We start from the raw sequence: 16,605 nt of genomic DNA, 5'->3' as shown, positions 1-16,605 counted from the left end.
TAGTCAATTAAAGGCTATACAGAAATTGCCTTTGAACAAACCCCATCTTGAGAAAAAATTACTGGAGTAAAGAGTGTGAAAACTCTTCCCTATAGGCTAGTTATTTATGGAAACTTTTAGAATATAAGTCCTTATGTAGGCTAACACTGCCCTACATCTTCAAAACAACAGTCCTCTGCATCACCTTCTAGTGAAATTCCTGCAGTAGACAGACACATGTAACCGATGAGTGACCTCTAGGACTATCATAGTTGCAGGATCTCAGTACAGCCCCACCAATGAAATCTGGGCAATGTCCCAAGGTGCAAAATCACAGTACAGGCTACATTGCGACGGACGGAAGAGGGTGGAGAGCAATGTGGATTCACGGGCAGAGATAGTAGCCTATAGCCTATCCTACAGACTGAACCATCCCGACACCTTTGTTCATGTGAAACATTTGAGGACGAACGCGGATAAGAATGTCAGTGGCAGGATTGAAGAAACAGTTTCACAAAGCAAGTCAGGTAATACGAAGCTTTTGTGCGACGATGCAAACAAGATTTATTTCAGTAATCGAGTCATTAAAAAAAGTGATACAGCCTTGACGACTTTGTTAACTGCGCTTTAAATCGCGGCTTTAAAGAGTTTGAACACTTTTGTGACATGCTGAGTTTGTTGACTGCGTGAATAGTGTAATAGCAATGCCCGAATCGTTAACCAATTGTTCTTTTGAGTCGGCTCTATTTAATGAATCAGTCGAACTGCTTCACTAGCGTGTCTGACTGAATCGATTCGGTGGTTCTTGACTGAACAACTCGATTGGACTGGATTATAGGACTGGGTCGAGAACAGCAATTTTACATTTAAAACGTACGAAAATATTTTATGTTTACGACAGGCACATAAAAACAGAGCTGCATTTTATTAAAACGTGCCAAATGTTTTAGAAAAGTTAATAATACAAGATTTATTTAGGTTGTAAATGACTTTTTTTTTTTTGAACTGAATCATGGCAGCAACGATCTGACCTGAGATATATTTCAAAAGTATAATGAACTACACCCATAAAATGATATCGTAATTATGTATGTCGTTAACGATGTGATGTGCCTTGATTTACGATGACGTAATTACCTCACGACAAAGAATCGCCGAATCCGTTTTGAACCGATTCCTTGAAACGATGCATTAGAAGGAACCGATTCTCTAACATTAATAGGACTTTTCCTCACTTCATTGCAATCTTTCTCTGTTCATCACATCTAGGCTGTAGCCAACCGTGCGTGACCTCACGGCCCAGTTAATGATGAATTGTCTTAGTGTTCACAACCACCTCACAAACATGCAATATTAAAATATAAAGGGCATTAGATTATATGTAAAATGTAAATGTTTAAATTCAGTAGTTCCACACTAGAACTGTGCTTCTCCCAACTTATTTAATCAAACATGTCCTTCTCACTTTGTGTTGGTGAATTATTGTTAATGCAGAGGTTTGAGGACTGAGTGTGCTAATATGAAAACTTGTGAGAAACAAGCCATGGGTGTTGTCTGGTATCTTGGATCCAAAGTCCACTTACTATCTGCTATTGTTTTTGTTCATATTGAGTTCATTGTGGATAATAAAATCTACTGGAATTTATAATAAAGCCTGATCATTCACTCCTGGAGTTTTTGTTTGCAGTATTAGGGACGGTTTCTGGGTAGCCTCTCAAGCCACCAAAGTATGTTTTCCAAGGTCACATTCTTTCGATTCGCTCATGGTGATCTGAATTCTCTTAATGTTTTGGATTCACTGGCCAAACAACTGACCTTCATAAACAGTTTTGCTTATGAACCACAGGAAACAGATGCTCAGTCATCATCACGGTGTGTTAAAAACGGCAAAGCTTGCGGATTTCCTGGTTTTGTTTTGAAATGTTGTTGACATTGGATTGTGCTGTTATTGGATCAGCCACTCTTTATCATATCATTGTGTAAAGATTGCTATTAAACTATAAATGTAATAATAAACCAACTCTTTCTCTAGTGTCCTTTAATTTCATCTTATATGTTATAAAGACTATTATGTGCTGAAATAGTAACTACTCATGATATTGAGGACATTACAGAAAGAGTAGTGACTATTTAAACACATAATAGTCTTCATAACATAGAAGTTATGAAAAGCTATGTGTCAAAATTGTAAAAAAAAGTGAAATGTTAATCTGATTAATTGAGTCCGATCACATATCTTAACTCACTGCATAAACCTTTTTTGTTAAGCCCACTCACCAAATAAGTAATATTAGTTTTTTCCCCTCTTTGGTTATCCTTACAGTTGCTAAAGGAAAAGATCAATGGAGTTGAAGGAACAAAACTGGATGAGGAATTCCTCAACATGGAAAGGGTAAAAATATAAATCCCAGCAAAATAAAGAAGATAGTTTATTTAAAATATTCAAAAATCTGGATGCATAAAAACACTTTTTTTTTCTTTGTCTATTTTATTGATTGCTTTATTGTAGAAAACTGATATTACCCACAAAATGATTATTGACCTTGTTCCAAAAACTATAGGATATCTTCAGCCAAACCCAGGTATTTAATATTAAAGGTTATTATTTTTAAGGTTTATTCAGTGTTTTCTTTTATTATATGTCGCTTATTGTCCTTTTTTGTTCTTCAAGCATACAGAGCAAAACTCAGCATGCTCAACACAGTGTCCAGAATGCGTGGGCAGGTGAAGGCTGTGGGCTATCCACAGACAGAGGGCATTCTGGGAGATTGCATGTTGCACTATGGCAATGAGCTTGGAGCTGAGTCTGGTTTTGGTATGTTTGCACAATAATGAAGCACAATGATGTTGTTTACTGCTTTAAAATGTCAAAATATCAGTTTTGAGTTTGGCTACAATTGTAGGTTATGCTCTGTTTGAAATGGGAGAGGCGATGAAACAAGTAGCGCAGGCAAGAGACAGCATGGATGCGCGAGTGAAACGAACCTTTATTGATCCTCTGCAGTCCCTGCAGCACAAAGAGCTGAAGGAAATTGAGGTCAGTCCTAAATATATATAATTTTGATGATAAATTTGTATGCTTCAATTTACTAATGCTAAGATTATCTGTCCTTTTGCAGATGCATTTAATCCACAGCATGAAAGCATTTGTGTAATGTTGTGATTGTGTGACTTTAAATGTATTCTGAGCATTTGAAGTGAAAATAGTATGCATTATTATTGTGAACGAAGACATAACCATAGCTTTCCTTCTTTTTCTGGTTGTCAGTATCATCTGAGAAAACTCGAAGGCCGCCGTCTAGATTTTGATTACAAGAAGAGACGTAAAGGAAAGATTTCAGACTCTGAAATGAAGAAAGCACTCGAGAAGTTTGAAGAATCCAAAGAACTGGCTGAGAGAAGCATGTTTAATCTCCTAGAGAGAGATGTAAGTTAGCATATGTATAAATACAGCCATGACCAAAAGTGTTTACAGTGACATAAATTTTGTGTGACATAAAGCTCATCCTGGTTGTTTTACAAAAGCACAACGTTTTGTAGTTATTGTGAGATTACACACTAAAAGTAGGCCCTTTACAGTTTAGAATGACGTATTACTAAATTGATCGTTTGACATTTTTGTTTTAGGTACAACGGATGCAACACCTCTCAGGTCTTTTAGGAGCAGTAATAGACTACCACCGCCAGTCATGCCAGATTCTAGAAAATCTCAGGAGCAATTTGCAGAGCAGGTTAGAATCATGATTAGTCCATAGACGTCAGAGTCCCTGTACTAACCCTGGTTTCATTTAATATGCCCTCTTATTTTCCCCCTGTATATAGGATAACAGATGCAAGCAATAAGCCCAAAAGGGAATTTGCATCTAAATCAGTTGCGAGCACAGTGTGCTACACGGATATTTATGGACTTTCCGCCTGCTCGTCAGGACAGTCATCAGGTGTGGTAATAGGTTATTTGATTGTGTTAAACATTGAACTGTTTAACTCTTTCTGAATGCTCTGCAAGCTGAAATACTGTATTATGTACCACAGATACTGCGATCACTGAAGCTTTGAGTGAAAAATGCAAGTAATTTTAAATGTGATACACAAACTCTCACTCTGAGGTACCCCAGCAAGTTTTGCTACTAATGTCTTTCCATCTTACTTTAACAGATGCCCCAGTTGTGGTTCACCCTCCTGAGAAAGTCAACATAACAACAGACATGCCAACCAGCAACAGTGAGTAAGATCATTTTGCCTTCAAAAAAATGTCTAAAAACAGCTGCATCGTATGTTTACAGGGCATTCAAAAGTTTGAAAGAAATTAATACTTTCATTCAGCAAGGATGCATTAAATTGATCAACCGTGACAGTTAAGACATTAAGACATTGTGTTCCAAAAGATTTCTGTTTTAAATAAATGCTGTCCTTTTGAACTTTCTTTTCATCAAAGAATCCTGAAAATGGGTTTCAACATTGATAATAATAAGAAATGTTTCTTGAGCAGCAAATCAGCATATTAGAATGATTTTTGAAGGATCATGTGACGCTGAAGACTTAAGTAATGATCCTGAATATCCAGCTTTGCAAAAAGAACATCTTAAAATATATTCAAATAGAAATCAGTTATTTTAAATTGTAATAATATTTCACAGTATTGCTGTTTTACTGTATTTTGATTAAATAAATGCAGCTTTTGAGAGCATAAGAAACACATTTTATTTAATAAAAAATAATATTTAGGACAGGTCAGAATAAAAGTCTAAAAAATATGAGTTAATCCTATTTTTTATTCAGTTTACATAATGCTTCTTTATTTAACAGTTTTTAGAGGTTTAAATATTGATTTGCAATGCGGTCTTAGGCTTTAATTTGCTATATATTAATATAATAGTAATATTTAAATAAAGAAGGAAACTTGCATACTTGTACTTAACATTAGAATGTGTTTAGTTTTCAATTTTTGCTGTAAAGTGACCTTAACCTTGAGACAGAAGCTGTGTAAATAAAGCTTATTTTCTTGATGTGTTCTATCTAGATGATAGCGCTCCCCCCTTGGATCAGCCTTGCTGTCGGGCGCTTTACAGTTTCCAGACAGAAAACCAGGGAGAGCTGGACTTTAAGGAGGGTGACATCATCATTCTGACCAGCCAGATTGACGAGAACTGGTATGAGGGTATGATCAGAGGGGAGTCTGGCTTATTTCCCATGAACTACGTCAAAGTCCTTGTACCTCTGCCACAATGACGGTGGGAAAGCACTCCATCTGGACAACATGAACTTTTCAAGCTTTTGGAGATTCAGAAACTTTGATTATTTGATAAAGAATAATGTGTCAAGCACTTCTGAGCCCTGTATATTTATCTGTATGATCACTATGCAAAGTCATCTACCCTGCCTTGTATTCCTTATTGATGATTTTTTTTATGAATCTCAAAATGTTAAATAAATATGCTGCTATATTAAAGTCTTAAATATCCTTTATATTATAGCCTATGTGTACTATGAATGTTGATCCTTCTCAGAAGCGAATATTTCTATCTGTATTTGTCCTAAATAAAGATAGAAGTAAATTCCAATGTGCACTGAACTGCATTAGCCTACAATCTGCTAGCTGAAATATCCAGTGTTCTCACTATGAAAATTTATGTAAATCAAATAGTAAAATAACTTATGTTTACTTGCTATTTAAGAGTACTACAAATATTTGAACGCATATTCCTTTTCAGATGTGTTTATTAAAGCAAACTTTGCCACAGAAACGCAATGACATCTAGTTGCCCTCCCCACACTGGCGTTGCTGTAATTCCGAATGTTTGCCTGATTTGAGCCCAGCGGCGCGCCGTAGTGGCGGTTCCTTACTGGAGCCACGGATGTTCAAACTCTGTTGATATGAAAAAGTTTTACTTTCAAATAAAAGGATACATTTACTCAATCACCGTGGATGTATTGTGAAGTGTTTACCAGCATAGCGTTCAAATTTGCCACACTTTTTATAGTCTAAACCAAGGGTAAGTAGCTAGCTGTTGCTAATCAGCTGATGAATGCAGAAACTATTAGCACAACAACACGAACAGCAACAAATAAGTGCGAATTGGAGAGTAAAAGACATTTAACGAGCGTAACGGGTTTATTCTAAATGTTTCTCGTCAGAATTAGCTGTTAAAGTCACTTTTATGTAATTGAATCTGATTCTTTAAAGTTAAAGAAGATTGACATGAACTAGCTGCTATGCTCTTTGGCTAACTTGCATAGAATGTAGTCAGAGTCATTGAGGATATTTTAAGCTTAGTTTTGGCACAATTCAGATTATAAATAATAAACCCTACTAAGAATAACACCATCCACTGGTTTCACAGACAAGGCTTAAGTCGAGTCCCAAACTTAAATGCATGTTTGAGTAGTTTCAACTGAAAGCAACTTGCACAGATATATCTTAAAATATGTCAATGCCATTGCTTTGTCTCAAGATGCACACCAGTAATGTTTTTTTCTAAGGCATGTTTATAAAAGCTACTCAAATGTCCTAACTGAACTAAGGCCTAATCCTGGCTTAAACTAAAACCTGTCTGTGAAACCGGTCTCACATAAATGAATGTACAGATAATTTGCTGTCTGTACAAAAAAAGTGTAATCTTTTAGTGTGTTGCTAATCATAAAAAGTAACAAAATTGTCTTAACAGCACTTTAAAGAGCAGCTTTAGTTATTTTGAACTATTTTTCCTGTACTTTTATTGAAGTGAAGCATCTATTATTTATGTCAAACTTAGTGTTGATAGTGTTGTGCACCTGACAGCTGTCCCATCTTTTTTTTCTGCAGCCGTCGCTATGGAGGACGTCACGCGGCTGGTGTCGTCAGGTGACTGTCTGAAGATCTGGGACTCGACCTCCATGACGGTGGTGGAGCAGTTCAACCCTCACAGTGCCACACATCCAGTGGCTCAAGTGTGCTGGAGCAGCAGCAGTATCCTCTCTCATTGTGAAATCACTCTTTTTTCAGCATCACTCGCATGTCCCACAGTAATGCTAGTATGCTTAAGACATGATAATGTGTGTAGCATCTTTTAGAAGAGATATTCGCTTTGGTTACCAAAGTGAAGTGTGCAAGTTGACTCAGAATTGCCCGGTATGCCATAGGTTGGACCAAGGGTTTTCAAACTGGGGTATGGGGAAAAGTTTAAAGAAAAACAATGTAAAAATAAATACAAATATATAATAAAAATAGTTAAATAAATAATACAATTATATTAAAGTCACCATAAAATCAAAATTGACAATTATTATTTTTCATGGAATATTTCAGTATGTATTTTGTATTATAAATGATTTGTCCGTGCACAACATTATTTGTTTTAAATGCATGTTCCCTTGGAATCTCTTCTCTGATGACGAGGGCGAGACAATCTGTCACTCACATGAGATCACAGCCGTAGCAAACAGCAATCCAATCAATTCCCCATGGACAAAATCAAGTCCCGTCCTACATTTTGTCTTGTTCGAGAAGCCATTTCACTCGGATATGTGTCACAATAGGGAAGTAAAGGCTCGCAACTTCTATTTCATGTCGACATTTTAAAAAAAAGAGAAAGAAAAAAAAGATTGTTCAAATAAATACATAAATAATTGGAATAAAAATAAATATAAAAATTAGATAGAATAAAACAAAACGTAAAAAAAACAAAACAGTACAGTACTAGTAGAAAAGAACGCTTAATGTAACAATAGAAACTTGATCTTTTTTAAATAACATTTTAAATTGGTATAGTATTGCATACCAATTTAAATGAGTCAAAGTTAAGTCTTCATACACTAAAATATATAGCTGCCTTTTAAACTTTAGGCTGGGGATGCATGAGGATGATCATATTTGTGCATTTGTGGCATCTAATAGATTAAAAACACCTCGTTTGGAGAAACATGGTGCATAAGTATTAATAACAGAGCATTCTTATTATTTCATAGATGAAAGCGCTTTGCCTTGACAGTGTTCAGATCAGTACCTGGTCAGTGCCAGCAGTATAGGGGACAAGCTGGTGGTTTCCAGTCTCAAGTCGTCGCCAGTTCCAGTGATGGAGCTGGGTGAAGGGGTGAGCTGACAAACTTGATATCTTACTGTTTTTCAATATATCAAGATTATGTGTGTCTCATAATGGCCTTTTGTTTATAGAAAAAACAAACCCGTGTCAGTCTGAACTCCACGTCACAGTTCCTGGTCAGTGGAGGACTGGATAACAGCGTTAATATCTGGGACCTAAAGACAAAAAGGTTGCATCGAACCCTTAAGGTATCGCGTTGTTACAAACCGTTTGTAGTCGTATATCTTACATATTTCAGGCATAACTTCAAGTTACAAAACACACTCATGGGAAGGTTTAGATCATCTGCTAGACAGACATCTACATCCTAATCCATTTCCTTTGTCTCTTTCTGTATAGGACCACAAGGAGGAAGTGACATGTGTGTCTTTTAATGGAGGTGATAGCTATATAGCTTCAGGCTCCACTAGTGGAGATATCATCCTCCACAGTATCACAACCAACCTGTCCAGCAAACCCTTCGGCCATGGGCCAAATGTGGTGAGTTTGACTTCTTTAAGGCCTCGATATACTTCAAGCAAAACATCATATATGACATTATTTTGAACAAAATCAGGCCAAAACAAACTTTGTTTGGAGTTGCTATAACAGCTTGCAGTTCGAAACAGCTCGCCAAAGTGAACTTTTCTGAAAAGGAAAATCTTTTCCAGTTCATTTCTCCTCACGAGTCCGTTGTGACGTCCGTGAGTGAAAATATGAACAATAATTATTACAATACTAATATTTATGGCTGTCTTAATTTTTTAAAACATTAAACCATCGAGCTTTTCTTTAGGTGGAAAGCCGCACAGTGCCATTAAAGCTTCTGTAACAGCTAGATTATAAACGCTTCACATTACAAGTTTTGGGAAGATGATGTGTTCATGTTATGTTTCCAAATGAACATTATAAGTGACCCAGACTCAAAGCAGATGCAGATTTCACGTGGAGTTCACGTGGAGCAGCATTTACTGTGAACCGAGCCGTTCTGAGATGCTGAAAACACAGCGGAAAATGAGATTGAACAGTGCTGCGCTTCACTCTGAAACACGCTTCAGTCCACATCTTTTTATTTCATTCAATCACAGCCTTTGCAATTGATAACCTCTCTAAACCATATCTGTTTTAAGTTTTATTTCAATTAATTGTGCAGCTAATAAAAAATACACCATGTGATCTCTCTTCAGCCAATCCATGATCTGAGGTACTCGCTGGTGAAGAGGTCTCTGCTGGGCACTGTATCTGACAGTGGCTCTGTGGCACTCTGGGACGCTAACACTCAAAAGGAGCTGCACTTGTTCGAGGGGGCGCACAAAGCCCCGTGTTCAGGGTTGGCCTTCTCCCCAGCCAACGATTTGCTCTTCATCACTGTGGGGCTTGATAAGAAGATCATCTGCTATGACACCTCCAGCAAAATGTAAGAAAATCATCACATTTAGTACGCATTTTGGACATTGGAGTTTGATTTAGTTAATTGAACGTGTGTGCGCATCCCCACAGGGTGTTTCGTAATAAGCAGGTGGAGTCTCCACTCACAGCCATCGATTTTACCCCAGATGGGGCTGGACTGGTTGTGGGCTCAACTCAGGGCAGGATCTACCTGTATGATTTGAGAAACCTCAGCGCACCAATCAAAATCACCACAGCTCACAAGACGTCAGTGACCTGCATTCGCTTCCAGAACTCCACCTCCAAGTTAAAGGTACAGCTGTCTACGTTATGTGTACATAAACACATTTCTACAGAAGCACCCTTCATGTTTCATGTGAGGTAGTGTTTGTTTTTGTTAAACTGACTTATCTCCGTATCACCATAACAGAAATGAATGAATATGAGTGAACATTTAAAAAATGAAGACAAAAATAACGCATATACATTTTTATTTATTTATTTATTTCTGAAGAAATAGAAATTAAAAATTCTGTTCTAGGAACAATTAATTAATCAATTTTTTCAGATTGAGAATATATTTTTAACTATTTTAACTAATTGATAAAAAAGTGTAAAACATGCAGTGCATTTTATTTGAAATTAGAAATAATTTTTTAATCATTTACATTCAATTTTAATTAATGTATAATTATTTCTTAAATTGTATTTATTTACTTTTTAAATTTTTTGTAACATCTGATGTATTTTTTTAAAAGTATGTAACATGCATTTTATATGAAATTATAATTTTTATTTAATTAGTTTGAACTAATTTTATTGAATTGTAATGAATCTATTAATTTATTAATAGATTCATAAGAGATTTCACATTTTTGTAACATAATATAGTTTTTAAATAATCTGTTCTTGAAATAATTAATTATTCAGATTGAGAATATACTTTAATTGATACATGTAGTTTTAATGATTTTTGTGTAATTTATGCTGTTTTAGTGATTTATGTATTTTTGGAAGTAATGTAGCTTGCAGTGTGTTTATATGAAATTAGAAATTTAATTTCATTAGTTTTAATTTATTTAATACAATTTTCATTAATGTATAGGCTAATTATTTCTTACATTTTATTTGTTTATTTACTTTTTTTAACATTATGTGTTATAATTTTAAAACAGTCTGTCCTAGGAATAATTTAAAAAAAAAAATCAGATGGAGAATGTATAATTCATTGATTAAATTATGGAACATGCAGTGTATTTTTTTGAATTTAGAATCTTTATTTAATTAGTTTGAATTAATTTAATTAAATGTTAATTAAATATAAATGATTTATTTAACATTTTTGTAACATCTGATATAGTTTTAAAAATCTGTTCTAGGAATATTTAATAAATGATTGTGATTATGATTAAAGTATGTAACATGCCATGTTTTTTATAAGAAATTAGAAATTTTAATTTATTAGATTTAATTAATTAATTTTTAATTTTAATTTTTTAATAATTAATTTTAATTTTTTAGATTTAATTAATTCATTTTTAATTAATTATTTTTTTTAATTTTTAAAATACACACTTCCCCTGAAATACAGTATTGTCCCTATATTCAATAATGTTTACTTGTGAATACTTCTGACTATAATGCACATTTAAAATCCAGCCCTGTTTCCACAGTCCACTAAAACATCCAGCAAGTCTTCTCAATCAAATAAGCGGATTTCAGTAAAACTGAGCGGTCAGCAGACGGGACCTTCCACTCCAACATCTGCAGTCCCTCCCAGTGTGCCTGGCTTTGATTTTCCTGGAGATGGCCAAGCCCAAGTCACAGGTCAACCTTCCTCTTTATGGCTATAGAAGGTTTTATTTTTGCTCAGTTAGCATTAAAGCCTTGTTTGTAGCTTTTGTAATGGTTTTAACGGTGCTGAATGTGTCATCTCTCATAGGCCCTGCAGGTGAGATGTTCTCCCGAGAGGCCGAGGGTCAGCACAGTCAAGATCAGCTGCCCAATGTGGAGAAATTTAGTGGCATAGGTCGGAACAGCCTAATCCTGGATATTTTCTCCCCACTTAATGATGGTAAAAATCGCTGATGTTGCTTCGTTAGCATTTTTCATGTATTGTCCTTGTCTTCTCATTTCATGGGTCCATAATGTGCTTTTCCATCCTCTCTGCAGGTTTCAAAACACATGGTTTTGGTGATACTCCGACTTCAAGAAATGGTGAGTGTTTTCAGCTTTTTGTTTATTATGTTCAATCATGTATGGCAGAGTTCAAGAGATTATGAATGTGGCGTGCAATGATTACATGGCTCAATGATTGTTCGACATGTAGGAGGCAGTATAGATATGTTCTCGAGGGAAGCAGAAGGTCAGCACTGCACTGACCGGTTCACAGTCGGCAGAAACAGCTTGGACATCTTTTCACCTGTACGAGATGGTGAGGGAACTTTTCACAGCTTTGGCCTCTATTTAATGTGTGTACACTTACTACCGTTGGCATTTTTAAGATTTGTTAATGTTTAAAAATTCACCAAGGCTGCATTTATTGATTAAAAATTCAGTAAAACGGTCAAATTTGGAAATATGATTACAATTTCATATATTCCTGGTGCGAAGCTGAATTTTCAGCATCATTACTCCAGTCTTCAGTGTCACATGGTCCTTCAGAAATCATTCTAATATGCTGATTTGGTGCTCAAGAAACATTCCTATTATCATCAATGTTGAAAACAGTTGTACTGCTTAATATTTTGTGGAAACTGTAATACATTTTTTTCCAAGATTATTTGATTAGAACAGCATTTATTTGAAATTGAATCTTTATAACAGTTTTGATCAATTTAAAGTGTCCTTTATGAATACAAGTACATACTGAGCTTACTGACCCCAAACTTTTCATTGATAGTGTATGTGTGTGTACACATGTATATACATTTTTACTAATTAAACCATATCTCTATAGATTACAAAGGGCACAGACTGAGTGATGCATCAAGTGGAAAGAAAGGCAAGTTTGTACTAACGACATTTTAAAGCAAAACAACATGTTTTTATCTACCTTTACCAACATAAGCACTTCCTGTGTTACTAGACTTTGAATACCTACCTCATTTCCCTGGTGGGTCGTCCCAGAGGAAGACCCCATTGGGCACTCCAGGAAGTCGCTGCTACAGTCCATCTGTGGTTCAGACTCCTCCACCAATCAAAGAAGAGGAGCCCATCACTACCCCACCACAACAGACTGATGTACAGAATGGCACCAAGGTCCAACTCTTTTTGATTATCATAACACATTTTTGCATTCATGAATTCAACTTACTTTCCTCTGGATTATTGACAGGTGGAGAAAAATAACGGCCTCCGCCACGAGTATGATGTCATAACCACGCCACCTGCTGCTCAGAGCACACGCGTTCAGTCCACGCAGCCGCTCAACACTCCTGAGGCCAATCAGAGGAGAGATCTGCTCACCCAGCTCACCTACGATTCGCCTGTCAGCGGAGCTCCTCCTGCAGCTGCACCCGGTATGTTTGAATGGGTCACAATTAGATTAAAAGTCATTTCAATGGGACACAATGTGTGACAGATGTTTTGATCTAAAGCTCCAGCGGCAGCAGTCGTATCTGGAGCCGAGGGCCGTGGAGCTCCACTCACCGCCGTTCAGATGAGCTTTGTCCGTAACATGATCCACGAGGCACTGGAGGACTTCAGGTGAGTCACCACATATTTGTCATTAGAGTCATTTAGAGATCACAGACTGGGTAAACTTAATTTAAAAAACTGTTTTGTATTTTTATATTTTTTTAAATGTCATTTATTCCTGTGATGCAAAGCTGAATTTTCAGCATCATTACTCCAGTATTCAGTGTCACATGATCCTTCAGAAATCATTCTGATATGCTGATTTGCTGCTCAAGAAACATTTATCATCATCAAATGTATTAATTGAAACTATGTATGTATATACACTAATTAAACCATACATTCTTTAGTCATTTAGATATTACTGACTAAACTAACTCAAATTTTTTTGTTGTTTCCTCCAGGGACACCTGTCATAGAGACATCATCAATCTACAGGTGGAGATGGTTCGCCAGTTCTATATTCAGCTGGTACATTTGTTTCTTTTACCAACCAAATCCATAATTAAATAGCTAGAAAAAGAAATTTAATGGTAAAAATGAATATTACACCCCTTTAAAAGTGACATTTATCTTTTACAGAATGAAATCCATGGTCTGATTGAGAAGTACTCGGTGAACGATTCGCTCGTGGAGGAGATAGAAAGACTGAAGGAGGAAAACAAACGACTGCGAGCCAATTATTAATGACATCCATGGACCCGCGTCTCCCACTGCGGCGGTCCGGAATACTGACCGGAATCAGAGGACGGATAGTAGCTCAAGTTTCTACTGGTGCCTTTACTCTGCAGACCACCGCCCACAGTCTGCTTTTCCATTTGTCATATTGGCACACGATTTTGTATTTGTTTCAGGTTATAATGCGTGTTTTGTAAAATTTATATGCCTTATAATCAGATAGCAAGGAAGAGAACACGCTTTGTTTTTTCTCCAAGGTGTGTGTTTTGTATATCCTGACTAGTTTACAGGAAAAAAATGACACGTATTGGCACTTAGGATTGTAAAAAGCATGAATGTGATAGAGTGAAGAAACATCTCAGCGTGGATTTTGCCACTTTTGAATTGTGCTCGTTTGAAATTGTTGTCCGGATCATTTTTGCATTCATGCCAAAAATGAAAGGCCACTCCTGTTTTTGTCTAAGAGTAGAACTGTAGGTGTTTTCCAGCTTTAAAAGGAGTGTATGGAGATTGTGTGAATGCTAGTGCTTCAATACATGACTTCTTTTGAATCAGTTTCATACGATCTTGACAGTGCATTTGGCAACAAAAAGCAAAAGACTAACTCAAAAACATTGTCCTGTACACTGTGCACCTAATCTGCATTTGTAAGGTGTCTTCCTATGGCCTGGCCTAAATAAATTATTTCTGCATTCATGTAAAGCTGTGTTTTCTGTTTTGTACAAGCATGACTATCAATTGAAAAGGTATGCGCAAACAATTGTTTTATGTCAAGCGCTAGGATTGTTTTTACCTTGAGGACTTTTATTTTGCCTAAGTTGTCTATGGTCAGTAAATAAAATGTATATTTTTACGTAAATATCACCTTGAACTGTTTACGTATAATAGCAGCAATAACATTCTATTTGTAGCCAGCTAGTGTATCAATTATTTAAACTTTTGAGGACTTTTATTTTGACTTCATGTTTTCGACGACTGCAGATGTAACACTCCTGTTTATGGTTTTCAAAGCGGCCAAAGGGCAATATGACACATTAGCAAGTAAGTAGATTAAAAACAACTCTTGTCCTTTTTAGTTTTTCAGTGTTACAGCTTAAATCTTTTCAGTATTCAGTCTTGAGATTTTATGGCCGTCTGCTTTGAAAAACCTTGAAAGATAGTCAACAGTCCAGTCATTTTATGAAAAAAGGTTGGACAAATTGCAACAGAAAGTAAACTCAACTGATTTTGTATCCTCAGTATATGCTGAGTAAGGGAAAAAAGCCCCAAAGAATCCCATCAGGGGGAAGTTTCGGGAAAAGACCCAAATATAGCCTATTCATACGCCTATTATCATTCTTTTTCTTCACGTGAATAGGGTAAAAAAAATGTAACCTTTAGATATCACCATGAAAATTACTGAGTTGATTACTTATATCAAGACAAACAAAAATGTATTACAATTTTTTTAAAATTGTTTGTTAACATGGACAAACGGCGCATAATCTAATTACGTATGTGCTAATTTGCATAAATACCACAACAGATCTAAACATTGGGTAACGTTATAGCCTGGTGAAAATGTCTTGTTGAATCTTGTTGATATATAACAGTAAAAGACTTAGGCCTAATGTTAAGGTCTGAATGGAACCCATTTAGGCTACCGTGGGACTGTTCCTGGGGGATGAGTCTGAGGGAAGAACAGGAGACAAAGGTAAGGAGAATGCAGAAGACAGGTAACGTTAGGTAAAATAAAAAGTGAATCCCCAGAAATAGTCCCATGGACCCAGCCCCAAACCCCATCTCTGCAATAATAATTAATAAAGGCTGGTTTAAAGTATTTCTTCCTGCCTCTATGTATTAATGCTCATGGGTAGCCTAAATGGGTTCCATTTAGACAGAATGAATAGGCGTATGAATAGGCTATATTTGGGTCTTTTTCCAAACTTTCTCCTAATGGGATTCTTCGGGGCTTTTATTGAGGATACAAAATCAGTTTGAGTTTGCTTCTGTTGCAATTTGTCCTAGGTTGACCCGCATTTTGGCTTAAAATGACTGGACTATTATACGCAGGTTGTGTTAGGCTGAGATCAGAACAATCACTGGGAAATGGCCAATCCACTCCGAGCAGAGGTAGCGAAACTGTACAAAACTGTGAGTACACTGCCCCCTTCTGCTTTTAAATGCCATATGTAATATACACATACATAGTAAGTCACTAAATTTATAATTGTAACAGTGTCACAGGGGTTTTAAATCTTAGTAACTACAAGGTATTGAGTCCAGCTACAGTGAAAATGTCCCATTATTTTTGGTAGCAAAACAACTTTTGTTGTCTATGCACAAAATGACCTCCAAAAATATCTATACACTCAAATATATTAATTGTAGTAAACAGTGTGATGACTAGCCAGGGGTCTACGTCACAGCCTTCCTTTATATCAAGAAAATAAACATATTAAAGTATTTCTACTGCCTGCAAACATCTGTGACTCCTGTAATCCTGTCGTCTTCTGCTTGAAGTTGCTGTTTCTTGGACGGGAGTATCCGAAAGGAGCCGACTATTTCAGAGACAGACTGAGGGCTGCGTTTGCCAAGAATAAAGATGTGCGAGACCCAGAGAAGATCAAAGAGCTCATCAGCCGAGGAGAATTTGTGGTGAAAGAGCTCGAAGCGCTGTATTACCTCCGGAAGTACAGAGCTTTGAAGAAGCGATATTATGAAACGGAGTGAATAAAATCTCATGCTGCGCGCGTGCCCACTGTCATTTACATAAACAACAGAACAATAGCAATGTAAAGACTGTAATAGCTACATGTATAATTTATTCTCCTAATTACATTACAAAAAAGTGTCACTGTTACAATAAAAACAGGCAAAAATG

General features: G+C 36.2%; 3 protein-coding genes across 8 annotated transcripts; all 3 read left to right on the top strand.

Annotated features, from left to right (window-relative positions):
* Positions 1-291: 291 nt before the first annotated feature.
* Positions 292-5,900, top strand: sh3gl3b (SH3-domain GRB2-like 3b). Of its 3 annotated transcripts, none has more exons than XM_084095078.1 (11): positions 313-506; positions 2,303-2,371; positions 2,541-2,561; positions 2,651-2,794; positions 2,883-3,016; positions 3,248-3,406; positions 3,607-3,710; positions 3,802-3,917; positions 4,012-4,044; positions 4,135-4,200; positions 5,000-5,899. In XM_084095078.1, exons 4-11 carry the CDS (start codon positions 2,671-2,673, stop codon positions 5,206-5,208), a joined length of 945 nt encoding a protein of 314 aa, XP_083951204.1. In that variant the 5' UTR covers positions 313-506; positions 2,303-2,371; positions 2,541-2,561; positions 2,651-2,670; the 3' UTR covers positions 5,209-5,899. The 3 variants fall into 3 exon arrangements, with proteins under 3 accessions (XP_083951203.1, XP_083951204.1, XP_083951202.1); XM_084095076.1 differs by having other exon boundaries at positions 2,489-2,561; XM_084095077.1 differs by lacking the exon at positions 4,012-4,044 and having other exon boundaries at positions 292-506; positions 2,489-2,561; positions 5,000-5,900.
* nedd1 (NEDD1 gamma-tubulin ring complex targeting factor) lies at positions 5,784-14,444 on the top strand. The gene is made up of 17 exons (XM_084095072.1): positions 5,784-5,972; positions 6,782-6,925; positions 7,954-8,048; positions 8,129-8,245; positions 8,397-8,537; positions 9,224-9,453; positions 9,537-9,738; positions 11,099-11,252; positions 11,368-11,499; positions 11,598-11,642; positions 11,755-11,859; positions 12,385-12,429; positions 12,514-12,686; positions 12,763-12,946; positions 13,025-13,133; positions 13,469-13,535; positions 13,647-14,444. The coding sequence occupies exons 2-17, from the start codon at positions 6,790-6,792 to the stop codon at positions 13,749-13,751; spliced, it is 2,040 nt and encodes a 679-aa protein (XP_083951198.1). The 5' UTR covers positions 5,784-5,972; positions 6,782-6,789; the 3' UTR covers positions 13,752-14,444.
* A 260-nt stretch (positions 14,445-14,704) lies between these two features.
* Positions 14,705-16,604, top strand: lyrm5b (LYR motif containing 5b). 4 transcript variants are annotated; one of them, XM_084095715.1, is made up of 4 exons: positions 14,715-14,783; positions 15,381-15,435; positions 15,795-15,875; positions 16,245-16,604. In XM_084095715.1, the coding sequence occupies exons 3-4, from the start codon at positions 15,831-15,833 to the stop codon at positions 16,452-16,454; spliced, it is 255 nt and encodes an 84-aa protein (XP_083951841.1). In that variant the 5' UTR covers positions 14,715-14,783; positions 15,381-15,435; positions 15,795-15,830; the 3' UTR covers positions 16,455-16,604. The 4 variants fall into 4 exon arrangements, with proteins under 4 accessions (XP_083951840.1, XP_083951841.1, XP_083951843.1 ...); XM_084095714.1 differs by lacking the exon at positions 15,381-15,435 and having other exon boundaries at positions 14,705-14,783; XM_084095717.1 differs by lacking the exon at positions 15,381-15,435 and having other exon boundaries at positions 14,767-14,783; positions 15,750-15,875.
* Position 16,605: the final 1 nt, after the last annotated feature.

Source organism: Abramis brama, assembly GCF_963993115.1.
Source record: "Abramis brama genome assembly, chromosome: 20".
NCBI classification, from domain to species: Eukaryota; Metazoa; Chordata; class Actinopteri; order Cypriniformes; family Leuciscidae; genus Abramis; species Abramis brama.
The sequence above is the reverse complement of the archived record's forward strand: the minus strand, read 5'-3'. Positions and strand labels throughout refer to the sequence as shown.

Bases quoted from the DNA above. Each gene is read 5' to 3' on its own strand.
- sh3gl3b (XM_084095076.1), top strand. From the start codon at position 462: ATGTCAGTGGCAGGATTGAAGAAACAGTTTCACAAAGCAAGTCAG. The intron at 2,372-2,488 runs GTAAAAATATAA...GCTTTATTGTAG, and splicing joins AATTCCTCAACATGGAAAGG to AAAACTGATATTACCCACAA. The intron at 4,045-4,134 runs GCAAGTAATTTT...TTACTTTAACAG, and splicing joins TGAAGCTTTGAGTGAAAAAT to ATGCCCCAGTTGTGGTTCAC.
- nedd1 (XM_084095072.1), top strand. From the start codon at position 6,790: ATGGAGGACGTCACGCGGCTGGTGTCGTCAGGTGACTGTCTGAAGATC. The intron at 11,253-11,367 runs GTCAACCTTCCT...CATCTCTCATAG, and splicing joins TGGCCAAGCCCAAGTCACAG to GCCCTGCAGGTGAGATGTTC. The intron at 11,643-11,754 runs GTGAGTGTTTTC...TTCGACATGTAG, and splicing joins TACTCCGACTTCAAGAAATG to GAGGCAGTATAGATATGTTC.
- lyrm5b (XM_084095714.1), top strand. From the start codon at position 15,831: ATGGCCAATCCACTCCGAGCAGAGGTAGCGAAACTGTACAAAACT. The intron at 15,876-16,244 runs GTGAGTACACTG...TTCTGCTTGAAG, and splicing joins TAGCGAAACTGTACAAAACT to TTGCTGTTTCTTGGACGGGA.